This window comes from Episyrphus balteatus, chromosome 2 (genome assembly GCF_945859705.1).
Source record: "Episyrphus balteatus chromosome 2, idEpiBalt1.1, whole genome shotgun sequence".
NCBI classification, from domain to species: Eukaryota; Metazoa; Arthropoda; class Insecta; order Diptera; family Syrphidae; genus Episyrphus; species Episyrphus balteatus.
The window spans coordinates 22,565,064-22,585,715 of record NC_079135.1 but is presented as its reverse complement, the minus strand read 5'-3'; the positions used below and the strand labels follow the sequence as shown (position 1 = coordinate 22,585,715).

The following is a 20,652-nucleotide window of genomic DNA, read 5'->3' as shown; positions in this document are numbered from 1 at the left end:
GCACTACTTGGAAAATGTATTCATTTTTTTTGAACTGCATACAAATATTATACATACTATGAAGATCAAAAATAAAAAAACAAACTAATTACCATAGAATATTTAATTTTAATGACAAACTCAAAGAGCTTGCTTTTATTTTTCATTGAATTTTCATACAAATTATAGTTTTGAAGGAGTGAGATGAATAAGTTAAAGTATGAAAAATAATTGTGCAGTTTGTGATAAAAAAATCAGATGAATAGAATTAATAATAAAATATATAACCCTCATTTTAAGATTTTTTGCTACTTAATATTTTACCTAGAAGGGTGTTTATAACAAAAGAAAGCAAATTAAATTAATGTAAAATTTGTTATTATTAGAAGGCCCATATACATCCTCCTAGACACGATTCAGCTGTTTTTTTTTAATGCTCACTATTAAGCTTTTTAAAAATTTAACATTTTGAAAAAAAAAAATGAATAAAAGACTTTTTCTGACTTTAGAATTAAAATCAACAGTCGCAAAGTGAATAGTTTCGTCTAACTACAAAAAAAAAATTTAATTTCTTCATTGATTTTAAAATCATTGAAGAAACGCAGTACCTATAAAGCCTGGTACGCAGCTCGCGCTAAATTTTAGCTCCCATACAAATTATCGAAAAATTGTATCTGAGCTAAAATGCATCCCATACAAATTATCGATAACTTGTATGGGAATTTTATCTCTGCTAAAATTTAGCGCGAACAGCGTACCAGGCTTAACCAATGAAATCAAACTCCATAGTGATTCAGAATATGAAACAATGCTCATTTTTCTTACTTTTCTTCTACTTGTCAGGATTAATTTAAAAGACAATTTTTTTGTTCAAAATCTAATAGAAAGGTCTTAGTTTAATCGAATTAATAAAGTAAAATCGTATTAAAAGGAAATCTATATGACACCTATTTGAAATAATTTTTTCCCACAGTGTCATCATCGGAAATAATTTATTTAAAACTACTACAGTGCAACTCACGTTAGTTTTTTATTTAATTTCATGTAACTTTTCCTATTCATTGCATAAAAAATATATCTATTTAGTGATTATTCATCAGTTTTTTGTGCTATAAAAAAACTCTCTAAAATTTGTCTAATGTTCTTAAATTATTACGTAAAAAAAAATTATAATTGTAGACAGTAAATTTAAAAATAAAAATGTCTCAGACAGTAATTGAAGTTATGCCACCACCAACGCTAAGCAACGCCGCCGACACTCATGATTATTATTTCAATTACATAACAATTTTAAACTAATGAGAATACTAATTAAATTACAAATCTTATTTAAGTTCCAGGCAATCATTATTTTTTTCATTCTGAATAAATTTAATGTCATTTTTCATTTGAATGTGGCAATAAATATTGAATGGCGTAAGGAATGGCAAAAGGTGTGCAAGTTATATGAAAAATCTCCTCAACACACACAAAACACGAATAAAAATTAAGTTAACTTCCCCATTTGCGTCATGTTAAGTCAAGTGCAGCAATTGACAGTAATTGAAAAGTTCTGTCTCTGAATCAAGTGTCCAGAGGAAACTTTTTTTTCTATTTTTGCATTTTTTTGTTTAAGATACTTCCAGTAGTTGTTGAGATACATTTCTATTTTGGTATGCGAATGCTCAACCTTTTTTTTTTTTGTTGCAGGTCTAACTTTTAAATGAAAATATTTTATATGCGTCGTCGTGTCCCGTCAAACGTTAAGTTAACATTTTAGAATTTTTTTTTTTTTTTTATTTTTAAATTGATAATTCATAAATTGAAATGGAAATAAAGTGGACAGACACGTGAGGGAAATTGTTGTGTGTCGTTTGTCGCCCAACATTCAAGCACGAGATATTTCTCTGATACATATCACAACAAAAACATTACTGTTAAAAAAGGAGCCAAGTTCTCCTATGTTGAAATTATGCTGGCACAAAAAGTACTGAGATGTAAAAGTGTACCAAGTTCTAAAGTTTGGGTTCAAAGTCGTATCAATAAAATTTTGATTGTTCTCTTGACAATTTTTCTTTTAATTACCGATTTTTAAAGTTATTTCAAAAATTGCCAAGTAAACAATCAAAATTTTATTGATACGAATTTGAACCCAAACTTTAGAACTTGGTACACTTTTACATCTCAGTACTTTTTGTGCCAGCATAATTTCAACATAGGAGAACTTGGCTCCTTTTTTAACAGTAATGTTTTTGTTGTGATTTCACTACTTTTTGCAAGGTATGGCTGTAGAATTGAAAATCTCTATATTTGATGAAAATTCAGTGAAAATGGGCGGTTGCCACGCCCCCTGGCTGAAATTCTCAAACTTTAAATTTTTTCCTTTGTATAAACTACCATCTCTACCATTCTACCAAATTTCAAGATTCTACGATGATCAGAAATGCTCTATTATATTTAATGAAAATTCAGCGGAAATGGGCGGATGCCACGCCCCCTGGCTGAAATTCTCAAATTTTAAATTTTTTCCTTTGTACAAACTACCAGCTCTACCATTCTACCAAATTTCAAGATTCTACGATAATCAGAAGTGCTCTATAATATTTGATGATAATTCAGCGGAAATGGGCGGATGCCACGCCCTCTGAATTGAAAATCTCAAATTTTCGATTTTTCCCTTTGTATGCACCACAAGCCCTATCACCGTGTAAAATTTCAAGTTTCTACGTTAACGGGAAGTTCTAGATAATTTTGATGATCTGTCAGTGAGTGAGTGAATCAGTCAGTCAGTTACGGTTTTTGCGATTTTTGAAGCCCTATATCTCAGAAACTACTCATCGTAAAAGGCTTAAATTTTGTAAGGAGTTTGGTTTTGACAAGCTCAATAAATGAAGCGAGTTTGAAATTTCTAGCATCTTTGGTGTGGAAGTTAGAGGGGGGTCGAAAATGGCCTGAGTTGTTTCCTGTAAATAAGGGTGTAGTGCCAAAGTTGCTAGAGAACTTGGCTGGGCACTACCGTGCCCCTTGATTTTGTATATATGAATGCATTGAATTCTTTGGTATAGAAGAGAAAAAAACAAATTCTATAAACATGAGCACAGAGCGTGCGGTCATTTTTGATTCATGTTTTGCCATAATTATGGATTGTTATAGAGAGAGGAGAAACCACTTAAAGCTTTTATTTGTTTTTTTTTTATATTTCATTTGATAGACACACGACGCAATTTCTTAATTGAAAAGTTATAATAGTTCACACGATAAATGGTGAACCTGGAAGTTGGTAATTCACAAAACAAAAAAATTGATTTAAAATAATTTTTTTGTTTATCAACATTTTTTTTTTTGTGGTAGATAAAAAATTGTGTTTTTTTTTTTGTTAATTTCAGTTCAAACTATGAAAATATTTAAAACAAATTATTATTATTTTTTTTTGGAGCAAAATGAAAGTAGTAAATTGGGAAAAATATAAAAAAAATATCATGTCAACATGCAACTAGAAATTGAAAGGATTCACAAGTCACAAATATTTTTTGGGTGGAAATGAAAAATTGTTATTTTTTTTTTTGTTTCCTTCTTTTATGAGTGCGGGTTTGTATCTAGGAAAATGATGTCTCATGAAACCACATGAGAGAAAAATCGTTGGCGCCATCGGTCTGTTTATCCTTGAATTTTAGATGTTTTTTTTTTTATTGTTGTGATAGAATGAGTGAAAGTGGATGGAATTTATTTTATTTTCAGATGCGGAAGGAAGACAATTTTTTTTGGGGGTGATGAAAATGAAATTCAATTAAATTAACTTTCAATAAAAGCATTGACCTTTAGAAATTAACTTTAAGGAAAATACATCTTTAATTGATAAAAGGCAAATATGACAATTTATGTAGGTATATACATTTGTATTCTAAAAACAAAGTATTTAATTAGTGTCAAATAGTTTTAATTGAATCAAAAACATTTTTATTAAACATTATAAAAAAAAAAAATATTTAAAAAAAAATACGTATACGCCATAGTGAACACAAGAGTGAATGCTTTTTAAAATGATAAAATAATTGTTTTTCTTTTTTAAAATAACTAAATCAGTTGAAATTTTAAAAGATAATTATTAATCACGTTATTATTACAAAATTGGCATTTAGGATCTTCATATTGAAAGTAATGTAGTATTTGTAATGCAACTAAAATTGATGCCAGATTCGAGAAAAGAGTCAGAAAAAAGTAATAATAAGAAATTTCAAACAATTAAGCTTCACTATAAGAGTTCTCAGCTATTCAAATATTTGTTTGGAGCTATAATACTGTACTGTCTTTCTCACGGAGCATTTTTTTTCTTCTTTTCTTTAATTTTCTCTAGGGTAATTTACCTCATGAATTTTTTTTAACAATTTTTAATCATTGACAAAATCTCTCCCAAAACTATTCAAAAGTGATGTACAAAAGGAAAATTTCACGGTCTAAAAATCGGAGACTGTTAAAAGACGACGGTAAACAAGTGACCAAGTACCGTCTACATTTTGTAGACAATTGGGCTAGTAAAAATATAAGGATAATGGATTCTAAAGTTTAACGATTTTATGGCGATTTGTTCACCAATTTTTTTTTTTTTTTTTGAAGAAACGAAATTTTTTCCATTCCTAAAATCAATAAATTAAAATTTTTTACGTATATTTTACTGAGTTTTGGTGTTTACTTTAAGAAGAATTTTGTTTTTTTTTTTTTTCTAGATACAAAATTTCGTCCGTGGAGACAAAATTTGCTCAGAATATTAAAGCTTTTATGTAAAAATTCGTTAAAGAATATTTTAAATTAGTAAGAAACTTAACAAAAACTTAAAAAAAAATTTTTTAATTTTTTTTAAATTACAAAAATACATTTCCAAATGCTTTGAACTAATTAATAACAATAAAATAAGTACACAATTTAATTTCTTGTACTACCTATAAAGAATTTTAAGGAAAAAAAATTTTATTAAAATAAAATTTCTAAATCTTTTTTCAAAAAAAAAAAATAAAATGCACTACTGGGTCGCACGAACTTGCTCTTAGAGTTCAAATTGCTTAAGTTTTTAAGACTTTTTATATAGAAACTTGGGAAATGTAAGTATATAAAAACAAAAAAAAAAAAAAAAACAAATAAAAAAAAATAAAATTCATTTTTCAAAAAAATAAAACAATATCTGAAATCAAATCGCCCCACAAAACAAGAACGCAGTTTTACTGCATTTTTAGAAAAAAAATTTTCAAAATCGTTAGAGCCGTTTTTTAAAAAACTATTTTTTTTATAAATAATTTTTTGAACAAAAAGTTTTAAAATAAAATTGGTATGCCATTTTGTAGAAATAACTTATCAACATCTAAAAACTAAATTTCAAAAAAATTCAATGTCCCGTTTTCGAAAAATTGATTTTTCAAAAAAAAATTTTCAAAATTTTTTTAAAAATCAAAAAATTATTTTTTTTTTAAAAATTTTACTTTTGGATTATATTTAAAGTATATAAATGCTTTTGTATAAAAAATTTCGTTGAAATACAATTAGCAGTTTTGCAGAAAATCCGATTTGAAAAAAGTGGTCCTATGGCAGGTACCGTTGATAATGATTTTCAAAAAAAAATTTTTTCTTCAAAAGATAAACCTTGTTTAAAAACTAACATTTGAATTTTTTTAACAAAATCGTTGGAGCCGTTTTCGTGAAATTAAACTTTTCCCAAATTTTTGTATGACAGGTACCGTTATTTTTGGTCCAAAAAAATTAATTCCAAAAATCCCTCTGGAGAGTCTCCATAAACTGCTACATAGCAAGTTTGGAGTCAATCGGTCCATCCGTTTAGGCTCTAGTTCCTTATACAGACAGACAGACTGACAGACAGACTGACAGACAGACGGACAGACGGACTTCCGGGACCCACTTTTTTGGCATTCTCTATCATCGTAATGTCATGGAAAAATGTTATCTCAACTTTTTTTTGTACGAATGCATAACTTGATATATATATATATATAGTAGTAAGGAAAATGTTAATCGACACAAAAAAAAGATTCAAATAATTTAATTGCAATGCAATTTAAGTTAAATGAAGAAACGAATAATTGCCCTTACATATTTTTTTCTTGATCTTGTTAAGACCCAAACTTCTCCTTACAAGCCAAATTCTTTTTTAAAACCTTCTAAAACCCTAATCCAAAATACAACCATTTCAATTGTGTTTAAGTAACTTACTCACCAGTGTGACCTTGCACCTGAATGTTTTCATATTCAATCGTGTTCAATGATGCATTTTAAATAGCTTTGTTTTTTTTTTTTTGGAATCCATTAACTCTCAAGGTAAAAGAAAATATTTATATAACACAAATTCTTTTGAACTGATGAAAACTCAATTACCTGTGTACCTACACATTCAAATGAAAAATAACAAGGTGGAAAATTTACAATACTTTCAATCTATTACAATTAATGTAATTCCAGTGGCGCTGATCCATTCATTTCACACTTAATTTAAAACAACAAGTGCTAAGAGTATAATTTCATCTGAGGTATTGTATTACTCGATTTGTCATTTTTTTTTTTTTTTTGCAAATTGCAACAAGAGCCGCTATTATTAGCAGAAAAAAATGCCGCATTAATAAAAAAGTAACTCGTGTGCCAGACGTCTGTGTCGGTTTTTCGAAGTGATGATGGCGTGGGGCAAAAATTTGAATTGTAATTTTTTTTTGTTCTCTCTTCGGAGAGAAGCTTGGAATTATTGAAAGCCAAGGTCTGAAAGCGGGTGTGCTAAATAAGTTAATATTCTTTCGAACTTGAAACAGTGGGGACGATATTACGTAGAATTTGGAAAAATAAATTAAAATTCATTAAATTTTTTTTTATTGTAAAATTTTACGAAAGAAGTTTAAAAATATCAAATTGATACCAAAACAGGATTAAAATTTTTTAACTTCGCATGCAGGTTCCTAGTATTTTTCATATTAATTTTTCCGTTTAGTTCTTTAAAAAGGTTTTGAATAGGTAAAATTTGACCTAAATTTTTAGGGTAAAATATGTATATATTCCAAATTTCAAACATTTTTCGATTTTTTATTGTTTCAATTTTCTGACTCAACTCTGTCCCACTGTGCATCAAATCGAATTATTGTTCTAACAACTTCACGTTCGCGCATGTTTTTTGTCTACTGTGTACTTTTTTTGCGTGCAAACATCAGCAAAAAATTAAAAAAAAAAAAAAAATACCATAAAAATTGTAATTAAATTCAAACACACGACACAAAAGCTGTTTCGGTTTTTTTCCTATCTTTTTGTATCTTCAGACCATTCCCGGTCATCAAAGTAATACAAACCTTAAATAAATATGCGCCAACGTTTGATACTTAATTCACAAACAATTCTGTAGAAGGAACAACAAAAGGGGAAGAGGAAACAAAAAAAAAAGAAATGAAAATAAACGTCCATTGGGAATATTGGCCAATGTGTGCGCGCTCTAACGATTGATGGAATTTTCCACTCCTTAACTGGACAATTCTTTTTTATTGCGCAGCAAAGAATTGAAGTCAGAACTTGTGTCTAACAGATCGGTGTATTTTTTTTCTGTTTTTTTTTTTTTTTTTTTGTCTTCTATTTTAAAAGGAATCAGTAAAGTGGAATTATGAACGAATGCAGATTTTTTTTTTTTGAAGTAGGTTGTATTGATGATTGGCTGTTAATTTCTAAGGTTAATGTAGGAAATTTCATAATAAGTGGGGCACAGTTTGACATTTTTTAATTGGGTTACATTTAGGAAGTTGTGAGATTTAGAGATCTTTCACACCACTTCATTTTAAATCCGATTGAAGTCAAACTACAAAAAATGTCGACGAGGGCAATATGCAAAAAGATGAGATCAAGCTCTTTACTCACATTTTATAACATTTTTTTAGATTGACCTCAACAAAACGCCACCACAAAAAAGTGACGCCATTTTCTCCCGTTCCACTTGAAACTTTTCACAGTGCGTCAAAAATTTCAATTAAAAATTTAAAATAAACTATTAGAGATACAAATATCTTTAATAGCTTATTTGAAAGATACTTAACAAAAGCTTAATACACATCAAAGATTTTTAAAAAATCTGTTATTTAATAGGGTGAAAATCTAAAAAATTTCAAAACCAAGTAATAAATGGTTTTCTAAAACAAAAAAATGAGGTAGACCTTTGACAAAGTAGTGATTATAGGTAAGGGAAATTTTTTTTGACAATTTGAAAAACGTCATTCGAAAGATAATTAAAAAAAAATTTAGGGGTCTAATACGCATTTTTTTTAAGCCTCTGCGTTTCAAAATATGAATTTTTGAAAAACACCTACTTATTTTGGGGTATTTTTGGGTGAGTTTTTATTTTTTTTTACAAGTACCGTAATCTCAGTTTGGAATTTCGACATGGTTCTAACTTCTTTTCTAGGCATCGCAGAAATAAGATTGAAACGTCATATGAAAGGTGAAATTATAAGCATGATATTTTTATAGATTGTCATTGAAAATAATTTATTCAAAAGCGTGAGAAAATGTTTTTTTTTGAAAATTAATCGAGTTTAAAAAATTCTAGCTCTTTTTGTAGATGTGTAATACCCATGATCGATATATATATTTTGAGCTGAAGCAATAAGCTTTCAGGTAGTATAAAATTTATTATGGGTTGTTATATTAAAAAAATTTATTTTTGGGTGATGGAAGTGATTTTTTCACTTTTTTCATAAAAAATGATTGTTTCAATACATTATTTTAATACTTTTTGGGCATTGTTAAAATTTAAAAAAGGGCTTTATTCTTTAGAAGAAATAATTAGCTTTTTAATGGTATAATTTTTTTTGTAAGCTTTTAAAATAAAAAAAATAATATAATGAGAAAAGAAAAAAGGTAATTTATTTTAGCTTTTTCTTGTAAATTATGATTGTTTGAAATAAATAAACGCTACAATTGACTCATTTTAAACAAAAGCACACAACCTGTTTTCTTACGATATTATTACGTAAAATCATCGTCCGTAACCCGGCTTTACAGACAACCTCTTTCTTAACTTCATAGTAAAAGGATTCCAAAAAAAAAAGCTATTTAAAATGCAATTAGCAATTTCTGATACCTATTATTAAATAATAACCATATCTTAGCCTCAAGTATATCAAAAATTGATCAATTCAATTAAATTCACTATGGCGTATGAGTACTTTATTTTTGTAAAAACAAGATAAAATTCAATTTATTTGAAGTTTTAACCTTTTTAGGAAGTAAAATATAGTTTTGTATTATTTGTATCCTTACAAATTTAATTTCCAAATACTCCAGGTAAACGAATGCAACTTGTTTACAAAATTTAATCGATTATTTGACTTGAAATTAAAAACCAAATATCAAAGAAAATTATGTGATAATTGACCAAACACATTCATATAAGGTTACAGTATTAAAAAAAAAAAACAAGAAAATAAAGACGAAAAGACACTCCCTCGAGTATATCATTAATTTACCTAATTAAGTGTGAAGGTCGTGTTAGCTTTTTGCGAAATTAATCATTTCCATTCGTGGAAATAAGAATAAAAAAATTATATCGATCGATGTAAAAGAAAATATTTTTTTTACCTTCTTGAATGATTTCATGGAGATTTAGAAATTTTTTGAGTTCAACTACCTTTCAAAATGAGTGGTTGAAAAAATGTTTTCCTACTTCTGACACCAGTGTTAAATATTTTTTTTTAAATAAGGTATTTTCTTGCCTACTATAATTTTTAAGTGACGTTATGACAGTGTATATCAGGGTTTATTGATAAAATTTAAAAATGTACACTTATCAAAGTGTATCTTCGGAAACTAATAAAAATCCTCAAATGTTTTTCGTTTATTTTGATTAGAATTTTAAAAAGTTTAGAAGTTCTAATACGCAACTTTTCAGTGTTAGTTAATTTATTAATTTGGTGATTAATCATTTCACATTTGAATTTTGATAAAATTTATTTATCAATTATCACCTTTAAAAACCATTCATAAGCAATTATTATTTAATGTTACGGCGTAGTACTTTTTTAATAAGAAAAAAAAAAAAAAATACTAAAAAAAATCTTTTCGCCAAAATTAATTACTGATAACCTTAATTTTTTTATTTTTGTAAAAAAAAAAAACTTATCAGGAAAATAAATAGTCTCGGCACTCATATCTTTTATCTTTTGGTCTGCTGATATCCCCTATATTCCTTCTATACCTTCAACTGATTCATATAATGTTTGTTCGTATCAAAGTTGAAAATTACGTAGTCATATGCTAAAAATTAGAGAGAGGGAGAGAACAACGAAAAAGCATATGAAATCGTAGGCGTGATAGTAGTAATTATTTGATTAACAAATTGCCATTAATTCCGGAAATAACTCGACACATTGTTGTTGTTTTCAAAGTGGCAAGTATTTTGCACTAAAAGGTGGTCTTATCTGGGGAAGGTTTTTTTTTTTGTCTATTTTACTCACTTTTATCTTTCATTTTAAGAATTGATAGTGTGATTGAGTATATTTATCTACACTATACAGGTTTTACTCTACGTAAGTTATGATAAGTGTAGACAAATATGTGTGTAATGATATTATTCACATGAGTCTTTTTTGTGATTTGTTATCTTAAATCAATGCAATTTCAAGAAGCACACACATTCTAAAAGGATTTAAAGTGTAATGAAATTTTATTATTATTTTAGAAAATAAAAATTAAAATTTATTGATAGTAAAAAAAACTTGACAAAATATTAAAATAAAACTTCCAACAACATGTTTATTTTTATAATATTTTGTAATTTATCTAAAGTTTACAACATTCTCTATAGAGTCATTATCAAAACAGATTTTAACATTATTTGTTATGCATAGAATGTGAACATTAATGTAATAAATAAAAAATGAACTTAAAATTTTACTGCTTATATGGTCATTAAATATATTTTATTTTTCAAAGTCTTGGTTGAAATTTTAAATAATAATTTTAAATATGGAAAATTTTATTGATAATATAATTAAAAAGATTGTTAATCTATTTTTTAATAATTATTTAATAATTATTTACAATTCAAATCATGAAGAAAAAATCCATTTTAAATTTTAAAACTTTCGATATTTAATGAAAGGATCGAGCTTTAGATTTATTCAATCTTACTTTTAATTTTTTGAAAAAAAAACACTCATACACTATGGTGTACCTGTAGTGTTGACTAGTCTAAAGAAACATAAAAGGAACTTCTTTGGAGTGAGAATATTACTAAAATGTAAGTACGAAATCAAGGGTGTAAAAAAAAAACCATAATGTATAAGAAAATAAATTGCACGACTGGGGTCGCACGTACTTGCTCTTAGAGTTAAAGTTGCTTAAATTTTTAAGACTTTTTATATTAAATTTGGAAAAAAAAATAAAATTCGTTTTAAAAAAAAAAATAGAATAAAATCTGAAATTGAATTTCCCTCCAAACAAGTATGCAGTTTTGATTGATATATTAACATGCATTTTTAGAAAAAAAATTTTCAAAATCGTTAGAGCCGTTTTTTAAAAAACAATTTTTTTATAAATGATTTTTTGGATAAAAAGTTTAAAAATAAAATTGGTATGCCATTTTGTAGAAATCACTAATCAACATCTAAAAACAAAATTTCAAAAAAATTCAATGTCCCGTTTTCGAAAATTTTTTTTTTTCAAAATTTTATTTTTGGTTTATATTTAAATTATATAAGTGCTTCTTCACAAAAAGTTTCGTTGAAATCGAATTAGCAGTTTCCGAAATAATCGGATTTGAAAAAAAAACGGTTCTATGGCAGGTACCGTTAATAATGATTTTCAAAAACTTTTTTTCATTGGAAGATAGACCTTAGCTTAAAACTAACATTTGAATTTTTTAAACAAAATCGTTGGAGCCGTTTTTGAGATATTTCAATTTTACCAAAATCGGTATATGACAAGTACCGTTATTTGTTGTCCAAAAAAATTAATTCCAAAAACCCCTCTGGAGAGTCGCAAATAACGCTACATACCAAGTTTGACATTAATCGGTCCATCCGTTTAGGCTGTAGCTCCTTATACAGACAGACAGACAGACAGACGGACTTCCGGGACCCACTTTTTTGGCATTGTCTACCATCGTAATGTCATGGAAAAATGTTATCTCAACTTTTTTTTTTGTACGAATGCATAACTTGATATAGTACCTATATCGCAAGTAAAAAGTGCTCAAAATAGTTGTTTTAATAAGCTTATATGTATCATGAACTCTGAGTTAAAATTATTAATATAATGATTTTAACTCTATTACTCGGATCTTCTTAGTTCTTCAAACCTAGTAAAAACAAACGAGCGTTTTTTTTTTTTATTTTTAATTTATTTATTTATTTGAGAAAATTAGTTTTAAAAAAGCATGGTGATTCACAAGTAGAAATTAAAATCAAGGGCGTCAATGATATCTCTTATCATAAAAACTAGCTTAGATGGTTTTAATGAAAAGTTGTCTCCTAATCTTATTTAATAAGAAATGACAACAGGGCATAGAGTCAATAAATTTTGTTTAGGTACAAAATTATAATATTTTTACTTGCGATATAGGTACTATATATCAAGTTATGCATTCGTACAAAAAAAAAAGTTGAGATAACATTTTTCCATGACATTACGATGGTAGACAATGCCAAAAAAGTGGGTCCCGGAAGTCCGTCTGTCTGTCTGTCTGTCAGTCTGTCTGTCAGTCTGTCTGTCTGTCTGTCTGTATAAGGAGCTACAGCCTAAACGTATGGACCGATTAATGTCAAACTTGGTATGTAGCGTTATTTGGCGACTCTCCAGAGGGGTTTTTGGAATTAATTTTTTTGGACCAAAAATAACGGTACTTGTCATATACCGATTATAGTAAAATTGAAATATCTCGAAAACGGCTCTAACGATTTTGTTTAAAAAATTCAACTGTTAGTTTTAAGCTAAGGTCTATCTTTCAATGAAAATTTTTTTTTTTTGAGAATCATTATTAACGGTACCTGCCATAGAACCGTTTTTTTCAAATCCGATTATCTCCGAAACTACTTATTCGATTTCAACGAAACTTTTTGTGAAGAAGCATTTATATAATTTAAATATAAGCCAAAAATAAGATTTTGAAAAAAATAATTTTTGGATTTTTAAAAAAATTTTGAAATTTTTTTTTTTGAAAAATCAAATTTTCGAAAACGGGACATTGAATTTTTTTGAAATTTTTGCAAACTTGTTTTGGAGGGCAATTTAATTTTAGATTTTATTTTATTTTTTTTAAAAAACGAATTTTTTTTTTCCAAATTTCTATATAAAAAGTCTTAAAAATTTAAGCAACTTTAACTCTAAGAGCAAGTTCGTGCAACCCAGTCGTGCATTTTATTTTATACTACTTATGAAATTTCTTCAAAATATCAAATTTTAAATTTCTTGAATAAAAAGCTTTAACATTATAGTTACTTTAAGCATAAGAGCAAGTACGTGCGACCCCAGTCGTGCAATTTATTTTTTTATCAAATAAGCTCTGAATTTGTAAAATCACAGTTTTGAAGAACTTAATCAACATTGAGTTAAGATAGCAGATATGTAGTTTAAAATAAGTGAGACACGTAATTCTGTCTGGTCTTTCTGTTTAACTACGATTTTTTTAACAGCTTTGAAATGTTTAAGGGATTTTCTTTAAAGTAAATTTTTTAAAGTGACCCTTCAAATGAGGAAATTTAAAACTGTGAATTAAACTTGCCGTGTTACAGAGAAAGACATGTCGAATTGATGAATTTTGATGATTTTGTTGCCGAACAATTAAATTTCAATTAAAAACAAAATTATTGGATCAGTTTCGGAGACTATAACCACAACTTTTCCAGTGTATTCCTATTATTCATAAGACAAATGAGTGTGATTAGTTTGGTCAATAAGTACCCACACTTTGTATATTATTAAGCTTCCCTCCACACGAGTTTCAATTAAATTTTTGATAAATAAATCATATTTGCAAATAATTTAAATCAATAAAATGTCGGTGACATTTTCCACCTAATAAATAAAACAGAAACCACCGAATCATTTGATTGATTGCATATTGTGAATCTATGGAAAATTACTCGATTCAACATCAAACGTTTGATAATAAATTTGAAATAATAAACAATTATGCTGGGAATTAATATAACCTTGATTTTAATTATTGTTCAGAAAAGAATTTCAAAAACTACTTGTCTTAGGAAATTGGATTATATTAGTTTGAACCAAAATAATTTTAGGAAAGTTTAAGCACTAAAAAGCAGTTTTAGAGTTGCCACCTGACTTTTTTGATACTTTATAAAAAGTTCAAATAACAATTTAAAAAATCTTAAAAGCACTAAAATGTATGCAATAAAAAGTTATAAATTAATGAAATTACATCAAAAATCGAAATAAAACATAAAAACACTTTTTTAAGGGAAAGTTTTTAACGTGACCTTTTGAAGGAATGATTTTCCGCCCATAATCAACAAAAATTAAAAAAAAAAAAATATGATTTACTTCGACAGAAAAAAATTAAGAAATAGTTACAAAATTCCCATACAGCCTAACCCTAGAGGCACGGGTTGATGACCCCAAACAAATTTTTTTTGCGCAATTCGCAATTTGGGTATATACTTTTGACCTAAGGGATGTCTCCTCCGAATACATCACTTTGGAAAATAATTGTCTATTAAGAAGCTACTGGGAGGAATCTATGTATTAAAATTTGTGTTTTAGTCCCTTGCAAGTAATTTTTGAAAAAAAAATGTCAGTAATAAAAAAAATGGTCATAAGAAAATTGTTGATTAAAAAGGGTAAAAATCGATTCAATCGCATTTTATGGCAGGAAGTGAGGTTGGGAAGGGAAAGAAGTTGCTGAAAAATTGTTTAAGTTTTGAAAATTTCAATCTAGCATTTTTTTTTTTTTTTTTTGAAACTTTTACTGCTAGAAAATGTTACCATTACTATGGAAAAATACTGTCAAAAATTATCATTTTTTTAAATATTTTTAAATTTCACATTATGTATCTGATTTGTAGAAAAAAATAAGGAATATAAAGGAAACATCGCAAATTCTTTTTTTGCCAAAATGTATGCGAACGTTATTTTAGTAACAAACAATTTATTTTATGGTCTAACAGCTTTGCCAAAATGGTGGATCGACTTTATGTTGAAATTTTTAAGTTTTCATAGTATCAATATTCAATCAAAATATACAAAAATATGAAGGATTTCTAACTTTGAAGTGCAAAATTTCCTACTGTCACGTTTTTGTGCTAAAAACAGAATTGAAAAAAAAAAACTCGATTTCGATCAAATCGGTGAAGTTCTAAGCACGATATTTTGGAAATATTAACGCTTACAATGATGACTTTCAATAATTTTCGTAAAAAACTAGTTCATAGAGGCTAAAATCACAAAAGACTGAAAAATTCGAGTAGTTTCGATGTTTTATTCATTTTTGAAATAATGCGTTCGATACATTTTTCGAAAACTTTGGATGTTCAGCAACTTGAACCTTAAGGGCAAGCAAGTGCAAGCTTGTCATGCAATTTGTTTTATTTCGGTTTTCTACAAAATATATTACAAAACTATTTAGTTTTAAATATTTACCTACATTAACTTTATAATTTTGTTTTTTCATTTTAAATTTTGTTATTAAAGAAAAAATACTTTTTTTTTAATTTGAGAAAATTATTTCGTTTGAAGTTATCATAAAAGAATTTTAATCGTTTAGACTTTAGAAGCTCAGAGAGTTCAAATGAATTCTTTAATTATTTTAAAGTACATTTAACATTACACTGAGGGAAAAAACGCCACGTAAAATGTAAAATGTTCAACGTTGATTTAATGTTGAAAAAATTAAAAAAATTAAAGTTAAAACTTCTTCAAAATAAAATTGAAACAACGTAAGAATATTTTTTTATTTTTGTTGGACTTCAGCTTTTGTTGCATTTAATCACTCTAATTTTCAACAGTAAGACAGCACGTTTTTAAAGCATTCGCCTAATAAACCAAGCGTTGTAGGTTCGATCCCCAGCGGCTGTCCATTTTTTCTTTTTTTTTTAATAAATTGATGCTTTTTTTAAAGTTGAAACAACTTTGTTTTAAAGATGTTTTATAACGGCAAACCACTTTAAACTTATGCTGTTCTACTTTGATTTTAAAATTTTCGTCTTCAACGCAAAATCATTCCAAAAAATAGTTGAATTAACGTGGTTTTCGTTGATTTTTAGTTGATTTTTCCCTCAGTGTATTGAATAAAATTGCCAATAATCAAAGTAAAACACTAAATTTAAATCACTAATGTTAAATTTTTGAACAAAATTAATTCTGACATACCACAAAATTCTAAAAAACTATGATATTAATAAATTTCTAACTAATACTATGGTGACGAAACTTATTTATCCATTTTATTTATCTTTATACACAAGGGGATCCCCATAACCCGAAGCAAATTAACTATCTATCTACCCTATATAATATTTTTGTAATTATAATTAATTTTGTTTTGCTTTTTTTCTAGGCAGATATAGCTTCTAACTAATTTAGATAAAAAGCTAGATACCTATAAATAACTCTATATTCTAACCGGCGTTATTATATAGAAATAGGTATGTCTAAAGCCTAAATGTGTTAAGCCATTAAAAAATTGCTTACCCATACTTATTTTCAATAGAAATTTCATAGTCAATATAGGTGTCGTTCTATAGATAAATGTGTATAGAAATATTGAATTTAATTAGATTAAAAAATTCATTAAAAAATACCTCGCAAAAAAAAAGAAAATAAACGAAATGAAAGCACATGCAATGAAATTTCTATTGAAAAAAAAACTTCCAAAGTCAAGAACTTGATTTTTATAATTTTTACAAAAGAATTTCTGACGCAATTAAATCCAGACAATTCAAAGAAATTATAATTCAATGAACAAACAAAAGACCAAAAATCCTTCTTTCCTCCTTAATAATCATTCATAATCAAGTACTCAATCAAAAAGAATAAAAAAAAAATTGAAATAAAAAAAAAACAATAACCGCCACAAAATCCATTAACAATATTCAAATTTCACTGTCTTCTTCTCCTTCCTACATCTTTCCTATAAAAATAGAAAACCAAAGGTCGAAAATCACAACAACACAAAACCTACCATTTACACACAAAAAAAGGACCCTATTCTAATAAAGCACATTATTCCCACATTTGCCTTCAATGAAATAACAAAAAAAAACATAAAACAATAGAAAGCAAAAAGAAAAAGAACATCAACAAAAAAAGAAGAACAAAAAAACTAACCGCCTTAAGTAAGCTTCATTATAATAAAAAAAGTAAGCATAAAAAAAATAAATAAATAAATAAAATATAAAAAAAAAACTCAAAACTAAACGACAAACCAATAAAATCTACTTAAACGCAACCGCAAACCTTCTTTCAATAATTTGCTTACAACCAACATTTTTTAGTTTTACTTTTTTGTAATTTTTTCTGTTTTTTTTTTCATTTCGACATGAATGGAAAATTCCACTCACTGGCAAAATTCAAGCTAAAAATTTCTATCTAGAACTATAATTCAAGTCGCTGAATATACATACAAATAAACACACACACAAACTCAAACACACACTTCATACAAAAAAATGCATTTTTTTCATCAACCAAAACCGAACTTAACATACTCAACATAGGGGTTGTTTTTTTTTTCTATTTTTTTCTTTTTACTTCCAAACATTTTTCGTCCAAAATAATTCGTATCCTTAGTAACGGACAAACTAAAAAAAGAGAAAATGACATAATTATATTTTTTTCGTCCTTTTTTTTAAGGATATTTTATCACGCGACACTATAAACATTCTCAAAAACCGCTATGTAATTATCTCAAAAACACCAACACGAATTTTGATAATCTTTTTTGCAAATAGTATTTTTCATTGGGGGTGGAAATAGAGTGGTATAGAGTTGTTGTAGGTGCGGAGGGATGATGAATCAATCAAAAACTTAACACTAACAACAAGGATTCAAAAATGTATTATGCATTCTACTCACGGTGTATTCAGTTGGCGCCAGAGGCGTTCTAGAGTTGCTTTTGTGAAAACTCATTTTTCGTCCAGTGAGATTCAAATCCAATAATTCGAAAATTTTTTCCGAAAATCAAGTTCGAAAATTAGTTCGAAAAAAGATCAATTTAAGTATCCAAGCTTGAAATTTTCGTATCACGAGATAGATTTTTTTGAAAAATTTAAGTACAAAACCGTAAGACTTTTTTGAAATAAGGAAATTTAAGAATAAAACTTTTTTCGAAAATCGCGTTTCTTATATCGAAAACTTTTAAAAATTAATTTTTTTTCTTAAAAAATCGATTTAATTATTTTTTTTTTTAATTAAATTGAATATAAGACTTAATATATGTAAATATTAAATTCCTATAAAAAAAAGAATCTATAAGTATCTAGATATTATATCTTTATGTGTTTTTTTTTTTCAAATGTTGCGTTCAGTGTATAATTCTAATTTTGTTTTTTTTTCTGTGCAACACAACCGAACAGTTTGCAGTCCAAAGCAAGAATGCCAACATTGCCGATTTGTTGGAGAAAAAATATCAGAAAATCATTTTTTTCGCATAGTATACACTTCACAGTTGTTGAAATACACAACACAGCACAGTGAAGTTACATAGTTTAGAGATATACATTTGGGTTTGGTTTTCGGTTAGAGAGAGGTTCAGTTTGGGTTTTTGTTGGTTGGTTTGGTAAATGAATGAGATATAGACGAGACGAGAACAACTGAAAAAAAAAATTTTTTTGTGCGAAAGTGCTGCCGCCTGTATGCTGATGGTGCTGACTAATCAATTCCACCAGAGTGAAAAAAAATTTATACATATACACAAAGTTGAATTTCATTCGAAATTGGACTTTGTTAGAAGTTGTATAGGAGTGAATCTACAAAATTGCGATGTTTAAGTTTTGTAGATACTTTTTTTTGAAATTTCAAACTTTTTTTTTATTTTCTTTTTTTTTTATTTAATAGATTTTTAAAGTCGTGTGTATTTGTTTAAACTGACTCAGAGTGTGGAGTTTGGTTGATTGTGTATCTAGATACTTTTGTTTAGACGCAAATGCTTAGATGTATGTGTTTATATACATTTGTGCGCATGTGTTGTTTAAAAAAAAAAAAAAGTAGGTATCTCAACAGCAAATTGTTATTTCTTTTTTTCTTTTTATTTTTTTTTTGTTGTTGTATTTGATTTGTATCTTTGTATCTACAAAGCTTATGAATATCTAACGAAGCATTAGTTTACGAATGTGGAAATGGAGAAATGCTTACTAATGCGTATAATCTTTATTTTTACATGGAGTATATTATTTTTTTTTCATGAGGAGAATATAGACAGAGGTATGGTGGAGAGGTTGTGGCGTTGAGTGAGAAGGTTTTTAGTCTTTGGAGCTTAAAATTGTTTTATTTATTTATATTTTTTTTTATTATTAGATTTTTGTTGAGATTCATGCATCGGATACATTTTGAATGCACGTGGTTTTGTTGTTTTTTTTACTTGTGTTTGTTGTTGTTGTAAACACATAGTTGTTGTAAAGGTCAGCATCATCATCATCATCAGAGTTTATGTATCTTTATTTTTATCCCAAAACATAGTATTAAAAAGTGTATCTCAACTTTAAACAGCTGATTTTTGTTTACAAATTATGACGATTTTATTTGCATAAAATCATGAATATACAAAAAAAAAGTCCCCTATTACAATCTAACTCTAACGTCATTCTTGTATTTTTTTTTTTTTTTTTAATTTGTGAATGAAATTTTGTTTCTTTTTTAAGCTTATCTTTTTTTGTTTTTATTACTTGTTAATCTTTGAGATATGTATCTAACTTACGCAAAAAAAAAAAGGTTTGTTTGAATTTTGTTTCAACTCTTTTTCGGTTATGTGCCCTGAAGATAAAAATGAGTGGAAAATTTTTGAACAGCTATTCTCAAATTTTTTATTTTGTGAGTAATTTTTTTTTTGTCTTGTCTTCTACTTGAAGTCATTATTATTTTTGTCGAAGAGTGGTTACCTCAAAGGGAAGGGGTTTGTTTATTTTTTGTTTGCATATAATTTTTTTTTGGAAATGCATGCCAACACGTTCGTGTTGATTGTCTAGATCAAATTTCAGTTATTTTTTTTACTAAATGCGCCATAAATATTACAAAAAATTCCGTTGGGGTTCAAATATAGGACGGAATCAAATTTGTTTGATTATATGAAAGGGGAAACATTTCTTGAAGATAACAAAAAATTAATTAATCGCTTGCACAATTCTGTAATTAAATTTTTAAAATAAATCAATTTACTTTGGATCTCTGATCGAATCAAAATAGTTACTATTTTTAATATTGAATACATCGAATTTTTTTTTTTAATTTTCGGAAATTTTTTTATAAAATTTTAAATGCTCAGATTTTCTTAACCCTTTCGGACCCAGCGTTACTCTCATGTAACATTTTTTTAAAAATTCGTAAAAAATATTAAATTAAACAATTTTTTAGGTTTCGATGGCTTAATTGAAAGATAATAATGCCTAGTTACTAGATTATTACAAAAAGTTAGTCAAATATCATACCTTTAATTTTTTTGTTTCGAAAAAGAGACTGAAATTCACTTTTTTTTTTTGCAAAATTTTTTTTTTTATATAT

The 20,652-nt window shown here is 27.0% G+C and overlaps 1 protein-coding gene across 2 annotated transcripts in view; it reads right to left on the bottom strand.

Moving 5' to 3' along the window:
- Positions 1-20,652, bottom strand: part of LOC129908532 (proton-coupled amino acid transporter-like protein CG1139) — a 73,909-nt gene that overhangs the window by 25,824 nt on the left and 27,433 nt on the right. The window contains exon 1 of one of the 2 annotated variants that reach the window (XM_055985108.1): positions 18,013-18,338. The exons of the other annotated variant lie outside the window; for it this stretch is intronic. Coding sequence (XP_055841083.1) covers positions 18,013-18,066 — 54 coding nt within the window. The 5' untranslated portion in view covers positions 18,067-18,338. Of the gene's footprint in view, positions 1-18,012; positions 18,339-20,652 lie in introns of those variants that run through there. 2 annotated transcript variants of the gene reach the window in all.